At 41.2% G+C, this 9,159-nt stretch overlaps 1 protein-coding gene across 1 annotated transcript; it reads right to left on the bottom strand.

The window, feature by feature from the left end:
* Positions 1-2,906: 2,906 nt before the first annotated feature.
* On the bottom strand, positions 2,907-6,118 carry FOXL3 (forkhead box L3). Its single transcript, XM_020977313.1, has 3 exons — positions 5,955-6,118; positions 5,245-5,413; positions 2,907-4,814 (listed from the first exon to the last, which is right to left on the bottom strand). The coding sequence occupies exons 1-3, from the start codon at positions 6,059-6,061 to the stop codon at positions 4,332-4,334; spliced, it is 759 nt and encodes a 252-aa protein (XP_020832972.1). The 5' UTR covers positions 6,062-6,118; the 3' UTR covers positions 2,907-4,331.
* Positions 6,119-9,159: the final 3,041 nt, after the last annotated feature.

Here is a 9,159-nt window from a genome sequence, read left to right as displayed (position 1 = left end):
CTGGAATCTCAGACTCCTTTCCCTCTTATGAATTAACTCTTTAAACATACTCATGTGCTACATGTATTGGCAGAGAGGGAGAAGGAAAAAGAGGAAAAGAGTTCTAGAGCTAAACAAGATGGTGGTTGGAAGATGAAAGGAAAACAAATGGTAAGAAGTCAAGATATGAGCAGATTATAGGGCTTAACAATTTCTTAGGCATTCATTGAAACCATTGGTTCAGAGCCTCTATTATGGACCCACATGTTCATAATTCAAGTGAGAACCAGAGTTTCCTAATCTGTAGTGGTCTAGATCTTATTTTTAACTATTTTCCCCAGGTATTGAGGGTTTCCAGTCCTAGAAAGATTGCATAAGCCTTCTCCTTTCCCTATTCACTTAGTCCTTTCCAGATAAGTCTGTTACTAATCTATTTAAAACACCCACCAAAAAAATGAGAATGAACAATATTAGATCTAATTTTCTCTGGGGACACTTTTGTTCCCCCAAAAAGAGTTTGCCAACATAGAATCTCAGAGCTAATAGGGTCTGAAAAGTCACCTAATTCAACCCCCATCAAATGATCTACAGCATCCCAGGAAACTGGTCACCCAGCCTGTTATTCTAAACCTATACAAATCTCCAGTTAATGGACTATCTGGAGGATGTGTTTGAGTAGGAAAAATATTCCTTTTCTCCCTTGCCTACTGCAGGAACCTGGTTCATTTCCAACCATTCAAGCCAGAAAGTAAAATAAATGATATTCATGTCATTTTAGTGGTATGCAGTGTCCAAACTCTCACCTGACCTTCCTTACCTTTGCAAGTGACTCTGAACCTGCTCAGGGCTCAGAGTCATCACTGAGGGAGAGAGGGTGGGTGCATACATCTAATATTTAACATGAGGAAGGATCATTATGGCATGCAGAGAATCTTCTCCATGTGTATGCAGTTTGTTTCCTTAGCTAGACTATAAGATCCTAGAGGGAAAGAACCTTAGGAATCCTGTCCTGTGTATCCCCCACAGCACCTAACACGAGCTAATGGGAAAGAACAGGTGCCTGGGAATAATCTTTTTTTGTGCCCTTACTCCTAAATTCATAGCACACAGTACAGGGCCCTGCACCTATCAGGTGCTCAGACAATGCTTCTAATGAAAAATGATGAGTCGTCTCTCATGTACAGAGATGATATTGACTGACTTGCTCAGAGAAGACTTGACTCTGAATGCTGTGATTCTAATAGCAGGGACAAGTAGCATTGAATCTTCCATACTTTATTGCTGGGTTCCAATAGGACCTATTTGCAAAGCAACTGACCAGGGTTAAGGATTTAATGTAGGCATAAAACTAGAGGCGGCCATAGAGTATATGCCTTTCTAAGTGGATATGTCTGATCATGTGTCCTGTCTTCCAAAGCTATGTTGAAATGATTGGAAGATTTCTAATTAGATTACATTATGCTACCTTTTCTCCCTTCCATCAATATGGACAATGAAAATTAATCACACATTTAGGTGCTTTTGCAAAGAACATATAGCTAAGTTCACCTGCAAATAGGATCTCTTTTCTTAATTCACTTTACCCATATGGCTATAAGAATACATAACTTACGGAATCACTGTGGCCTAAGAAATAGCATTATTCCTTGGTATAGCACAGTCCTGGATGCTTTGTCATAAGGTAATTTACGTAAATTTATCCCTGGCTAGCATATGGCAATACCTCACAACTTTGTTAATGGAAACTTGGTGATCCATAACACTTGTGTGGTAGACATCTGCTTGGGGGTAATACAGTATTAATGTTAATATCAATGATCGATCAGCAGATTTGCAAGAAAGGCATAAAGTATTTAATTATAATTGCATTGGGAATAGCTATGTAATGGTAGCGACATTTGAATAGGTCACATCCAGCCCTCACCCCTGTTATGTTGTTCTATATTAAATGCCATTCACTTTAAGTGCTAGAAACCTTTCTAAAGTGGTGAGAATATAATACATGGGGAAAATTGAAAAATGTCCCTTCACTTTTAGAAACATGATTGATATCCTTTGCAAAACAAATGTTAGCACCTATCTGTACGCATATTCCTACAACTGTGTGTTCTGACAATCCCAAACACACCTTCCTTACTAGGCAGCTTGAATGACTGGCTGGCTTACAAATTTGTTAGCTGTAGTGAGTTCATATTCCTATTGGAAATTCATTATTTTTCTGACTTCTCTCCTTTCAAAGCGGCTGGAACCTACTGTATCCAAATGTTTACATAGCCGGGTTTACATATCCCAAGAGTTCTACCCTAAACCCATTTTCACTGGTGAGAGAAAGAAGCCAATTAACTATGAGCACAAAGGATATAAAGTAAATTGTATTTGCTCCATTGGCAACAGAAAAATATATTTCCAAACACTCCATATACACTTGTTTCCAGTACAGACTACATTGCATTGTCACCATCCTGCTTATATATAGCATAATTAAAAATAATGTTTTTGGCAAGACAGCAACTCAGATATAAATATAGCTATACGTACATCGGAGTGCAGACATAAAAAAACCTCACAAGACACACATACACATACACCCATCATCATTCTGACAACATGAAAATGTCACATGGTCATTGAAAAATATTCTCGGGAACTTGGAAGGCAGGTGGTGGGAGTTTTTCTGGGTGGTATTGTTGCTATTTTTGGTTCTCTTCTAAATATGTGTCCATAGTTCCTGCTGCTTTTCTAAGAAAGAAATCTCCAGTGGATTGTGGAGAAGCACTTATTCTTGCTAAGGTGAAGGGCTTTCTGAAAACTCATGTCATTTTCTAAGAAAGAAGTCAGCAAGATGTTGGGATTTTTTGAGGGGGTTGTAAAGGCAGTACAGTAGAAGCATCAGTAACAATTTTGAACATAAAAAAGACAAGATCATGCATTTTCACAATATTTTATAAATGCCAGTGGTGATCTTTCTTCATCTGAAAATATTAAGAGTATGTCAAGTGTCTATATACAGCATGAATAACTTAATGAAATGTCAGACCTCCCATCTCAAAATTCAAGCTATCTCTAAGACTATCTTTTAGTTGGTTTTGGTTTGTCCATGTCAAGTTGCCTACCTTCATTAACTTTGAGTGCCTTTTCCTGAAGCCTGAATTTGCTTTTGAAATTGTGTCTCAAGAAATTTAGGCTCTCTATATGTGTTGCTATTTGAGAGACTAGCCTAGAGTTGGACCTTGCAAATCATGTCTAGTGTAATCCATGATACCCTCCAAATTAAGTTATGGACAGCAAATAATTCTGTAAAGATGTGTTTGATAAAAAAAAATGCTGAGTGATCAAATAGTTTCATGTATATGATTGTATTTTTCTAAATGCTCATCTCCCACAGTAATGAAATAATTTACATTTCAAATGGTGCATACCATCCTAATATTGATGTCTATAATTATGCCAGTCTCTGATTATCCACTTCACCAAAATGGAAAGGACCTTTATTCTGTACCACTTTGGTGGCTGATAACAGGTGGGATCAATGACTTCATATGAATTGACCACTTCAAGCTAGGGTGTAGAAATAACTCCATTCCATTGTTTTGTCAATGCCTAAAATTCTAAGCCCACTTTAATCTCCTTTCACCTTGTATAGAACAAATTGGAGAGATTTCTTAAGCTGCCACAATAACACAAGAAGACATTCTCTGGCAGATGGGTTAGGGCATATCTATTAGGTCTTATCACATCATCCACCAACACTGACCAAAGTAAATAATATTAGGATGTAACTTTGATGGGGTAAAATGAAATTACACATTACTGTTTAGAGTTTACATAACTCTCTCATCCAGTTACCTAAACAGCTATCAGGAGATTTTGTTAGGGAATGGAGTTAGGAGCAATAGTGCTAAGAATTAGAATAATCAAATATTGTCCCAATTGGTTTTTTTTAAAGGAAAACAATGTCAGTAGGCCAACCTGTCTAGCACAGCCATGCCTTTCTAACTCTGGTACCTAACAGTGCCTGACACATTTTTGTTAAATTGAACTGAGTTGAATTGTTCCATGTTATAGGTTCTTTCACAGGTGAGTATCTTTTAAGGAATAAAGCCAGTTTCACATTTGCATCATTCATGAGATCAAAAGTCTCCCCCCACCCCCCAACAAATGGATTTAAACATTAAGCACAAATCAATGAAATCAAGCTCCTGGTTTTGATGGAACAGCTCAGCTTTTGTGTGAAAGGTTGGCTTGATTGCACCCTTCCAGCAGGTGACACAGGAAAGAGGCACAACAATCTTACTAACTGGCAGCTGGGGGTTATAGAGAAGTCTCAGAATATACTTCGTTGCCTGAGTGTCTCACATTGTCCAAAACTGGAGGTTAATTTGTTGAGGCTCCAGTAGATGAACTTTATTATCTTGGGTACTGAAGGGCGATCTTAGGGCAGGCAAAGGATCGGGTGATGAGAGGATGTAATCAATGCTAAATTTAATTTCTGAGTCAGATTTTCCAAGAGAAGCATTGCTTAGGTTCTGTTGATTGGAGAGGCCATTTGGAAAGAATGGAGAAGGATCTAGGTGAGGGGCTCTGAATTCGTGTTTCTTAGTTGTGCCCTCATTCAGGTGGGTGCCCTCCGAACATGAATCCATAGTGGGCAGATCAAGGGTGGAGGGCCCCAGAGTCCCACCTGACTTCTGGTCTTTAGGTTCCCTTTTCATATTTCTCCTTCTACGCCTTCTCCGATAGTTCCCATTTTCAAAAAGATCCAGCATGGACTCACATCCTGAAGCGAAAGTCCAATAGTTTCCCTTCCCCTTCTCATTCCCTTCCATCCTGGGGACCTGGATTTGTGAGAAAGGCAGTTCAGTGTGGGTATGGTTCGCAGATGCTGGCACTTTGCATCTGTGTTCATTTAAAGTCACGATTGGTATAAACATACAAGTCATTGAAATCATGCCTCCCCCTCCCCACCCCCTAAATTGTGCAATTCCTAAGTAAAGCAACGACAACAACAAAAACCAACTCTGGTTAACTTGGTATACATTAATGGAAATCAGACAAGAAGACCCTTAACTTTTCAACAGCTGGGAGGGAGAGAGCTCTTAATTATCTAGAGTACAATCATAGGATTTCTCAAAAGTAGCCCCCCCTCCCCTTGGGTTTCAGCAAGAATATTTAAGACAGATGTTTCCTAGATAGAAAGTCATCTCAGGGCTGCTGCTGTTGCCGAATAACGGGCCTATTCGAAGAGACTGTGATTAATCTTCTTACCTTTACAAAACAACTGTTAAGGGATAGGTTATGCCTAATGGAGTTTTGCCAGGCTCTTTGGTTTGATCTGTAGTAAGGGAATTTCTTCATTATAAAGTCATAAATGCCAGACAGCGTCACTTTATTGGCAGGGCTTTGCTGGATGGCCATTGCAATCAAGGCAATGTAGCTGGAAAAGAAACTCAGGGTTAAGCCATTGCCTGGGATAAAGCACTAAGTAGCCGGAGGGGCGCCTCTCTGCTTTCCAGAAGCGCTGCGTTACTATGGGTTTGGTTGGAGGACCAGTCCTGCAAAAAAAGTCTCCTCCACTCTTCCCACTGAGACCCCCTCACTTGGAGAAGGAAGGTGTTTCAAGGGAAGCTCCGGGATGCCTCTTCCACTGAGTGACCCAGCCACTATTCAGAGTTCCCTAGTCTCCACCAAGTGCAAACGTTTGCCTTCAGGGAACCTGGCGCATCCAGCCTGTTCTCCTGCCCCCAGCCCTTGGCCACCCCCTACCGCCTACTGCCAATGCCCGGGGAGCACCGGTTCTTTTCTCCTGCTCCTGACCAACCAAGATCTCCCCGCCCCAGGATCCCACTAGCATCTCCCTCCAGCCAGGCCAGGGCCGGACTTGGGGGGCGTCGCTGTTCTCTCTGCCTCCCCCGCCTTCCATCATTAGTACCACTTTGCCCCAGAGCGGAAGACTTCGACGAAAACTTCTCGGCTACCTGTAAGCTGGGCGGCTGAGTTTCTTCTCCTCGTCGGAGCTGCAGGCGGGGTAATCATCACCGTCGTAGTTGAAACAGTTGTAAGGATACTGCGTGTTATCGAACATCTTTCTCGCAGCCGGGCTCAGCTCAGCTCAGGCAGGGTGCAAGAGCTGGTGTGGGGTTCTCCCTTAGCTCTTCGTCCCTCTCCTCCCCTCCCTCCTCCTCCTCCTCCTCCTCCTCCTCCTCCTCCTCCTCCTCCTTCTTCTCCTCCGCCCTCACCCTCTCCCTCTCCCACTCACATACTCTCCCAGACCAGGGGTGGAGGTTGTTTTTGTAATTCTTGAATCCCAGAGTCTGTGGGGATATTTCTTTTTTTCTCTCCCTCCCTATCCACCCCCCCAACACATACACACACAGACACACACACTTTGCACAAGCACACACTTTATGTGAGTGTATGTGTCTGTGTGTGCATCCAATCTGGTTATAGGGGAGGTAGCTAATAACCGATTAAATTGGTTACTTCTCTCATGAACCTTTGAACCCCCCTGGCTTGAACAGCCAGTAGCCAAACTCAGGAGCCCTGGGTGGTCTGATGTAGAGGTGGAGAGGGGCCAGGCTTTCTTCCTTTTTTTTTTTCTTTTTCAGATCATCTCGATACACAGTATGACAAAAGGAAATAACACTGACATTAATATATCACGCTTTCAGCTTGATTTTTGCAAATTCAAGTTTTAGGATCCACTCCCCCAAAACACACATACCCTGTCCCTTCTCTACACCCCCTCTCCATCCTCTCCCTTCCCCCTGCTTGGCTAAGGAAACATTCACACACACACCACTTACAGTCGGCAGACATTCCATCCAATAATGCCCAACTCCCGAGATATAATCTGTAATACAGCATAATAGACATAAATTGTGTTTCCGTGACTAAAGGAAAAGCTATATGTTCAAAGAAGACAGAACAGAGAATCCGGGAGCCTACTGTCAAGCAGGAAAGCTAAGGGAAAATAGCTCCCGGCTGGAGAACTGCTTGTGTGGGCTTTGATCTGGGGGGTGAATTAGAGTAATAGCCCTGTGTGTTGGCATCCAATACTGTAACAATTTAATAGTTTTTCTGTGCTTCCGAGTGTTTTCCAGCAAGTGATGTAAACCAAAGTCATGACAAAGGTTCGGGGACTCGAAAAAGGTGTGTGCCACAAGATAATCAAATTATGCCAGGCCTTCCATATTCCAGGGAAGCTGTAGGTTTTTGTTTTGTTTTTTTGGGGGGGGAGCGGGGGAGACAGGGAACTAATATGGAAACAGGAAAAAAAACATTCCTGTAAAGTTTCTCAAAAGAAATTAAAAATGAGAATAGCATGAATGTTAGTGAAATGAAATCATTTCATGGGTCTATAATAAGATTAGAGCTGAAAGGGACTTGAAAGGTCCGATACATCTAACTCTCACATTGATGAATGAAGAAACTGAGGCCCAAAGAGACAGAGTGATTTGAGCAAGGTTAGACATCGGAACAAAATTTAGGTCTACTGTCTCTCAGGTCAGCATCCAGGAAAAAATACCTGTCTTTTTTACTGATCAACTAGGAGGTATGTTAATGAGGGCAATGGAGAATGAGGCAGGAGGTACAGAGCCTGTGGGAAGAAAGGGGGCAAACTTGGGAGCAGGGGAGTCCCTTCTCTTGGTGCCTGGAAGGAGTAGTAAAAGGAGCTAAATCTCCTGCTCTCTCACTTGACCCTTGACTTCAGAATGTCCCTGTTTGTACAGATTGACCAACTGGATGCTGTCATCATAGTTCTGGACTACGGTAGGGACGCTCACCTTCATCAGTTCTGTAGCATCCTTTTAAGAAAATTTCTACATCTTTCTAAGCATTCTGTGTAGTCCATAAACAAGCAGTAATAGTCCTGAACAATATGAAGGGGGGCATGTGTGGAAGAGGGAGAAGAGAAAACTATAAGAAAAATATGTAAAAGTATCTTATGTTGGATAAAGCATTGGTAAGAATGCAAACACTGGACATAAGTCATAAGACTTAGGTTCAAAAAGAGGTTATGCTACTCACTACCTGTATCACTTAACCTCTCAGGACCTCAGTTTCCTCATCGATAAAATATAAGGAGTTGGATTAGATACCCTCTAAGTTAAGTTCCCTTCCAATTTTAAGTGTTATCTAAATATATTTTTTAAAGGGCACAAATAATTTACAAAAGATAGCCACAAAAGTATTGTGACTCTTACTATTAACAAATACTGCAAAAATAATGCAAACCTTTAGAGAACAAACCCTAAAATAATGCAGACCTTTGGAGAAATAGTTCAACTCTTGTTTGTGAGGCTTCAGAATATAAGGGCCTCCAACAGCAATCCCATAGAATTTCAAATATGGGAGCAGCACTTTCTTCCACTTCCAAACAGGCTGCTCCTCAAACAGTGAGTCCCAGATAACAATGAGTCCGTATTTACTTAGAAGAAATTTTCAAGGCCAACATGCAAATTCAATTTTAATCCTATTTTCCAAGTCAAATACCATTGCATCTCTTGTAACACTGACCTCAGCTTGGCAGAAGAAAAATAGTTGTGGCATATGCTTCTTGTATCAACACTGCATTCCATTGAAGGGAAACACTTTTAGCTCTTGGATTCCTGATTGTGGTAGCCAAATGTGCAAGAGTTGCAATTACAGCATGTGGTGTCTGATGGGTCATCTACTGTGGGTTCTCTTGTGGACATGCTGTCTCCAAATTCATCTTTCTTGAATACAACTTTCATCATGTAGCTGACCACGGCACTTCCATGCTCAAGAGGCTTCAATGGCTCCCTGTTGCTCTTGGGATCAGAAATAGTACACATTCCTTAGCTGATCAAATAAAATAAATGCCTCCAAATTTTTTTTAAATAAAAAAAAACCCCTCACTGGTGGCCCTTCTTTGGAAGCTTCCTGGTATGCTTTTATTGTGAATGAGATTATCTTGCACTTTTTACAAGTCCTATATAGGTGATTTTGGGGTACAACCACATAATAAACTTTGCCTAGATCTGTCAGAAATGAATGAGATGAGTAGAGACTCTTGATTTTGCATTTATGTGTTATAAATCTGTACTTAATCTGCAGAGAGTAGCAAGAATGGCTTTTAGAAATGAAGGATTTTCAGGTCTTTGGGGTTATCGCTTGGGACCAGAATGTCTATGTGGTATATAGTACTGGTAACAGTCA

Source organism: Phascolarctos cinereus, unplaced genomic scaffold (assembly GCF_003287225.1).
Source record: "Phascolarctos cinereus isolate Bilbo 61053 unplaced genomic scaffold, phaCin_HiC Scaffold_4;HRSCAF=312, whole genome shotgun sequence".
NCBI classification, from domain to species: domain Eukaryota; kingdom Metazoa; phylum Chordata; class Mammalia; order Diprotodontia; family Phascolarctidae; genus Phascolarctos; species Phascolarctos cinereus.
This window is presented reverse-complemented; position numbering and strand designations above follow the sequence as displayed.

What these genes read in the sequence shown, in the direction of transcription:
- FOXL3 (XM_020977313.1), bottom strand. Translation starts at nt 6,061, where the DNA reads ATGTTCGATAACACGCAGTATCCTTACAACTGTTTCAACTACGACGGT. An exon ending in CTCAGCCGCCCAGCTTACAG is followed by an intron (nt 5,414 to 5,954) that starts GTAGCCGAGAAG and finishes TTTCTTTTCCAG; the next exon opens with CTACATTGCCTTGATTGCAA. An exon ending in TTAACAGTTGTTTTGTAAAG is followed by an intron (nt 4,815 to 5,244) that starts GTAAGAAGATTA and finishes TCACAAATCCAG; the next exon opens with GTCCCCAGGATGGAAGGGAA.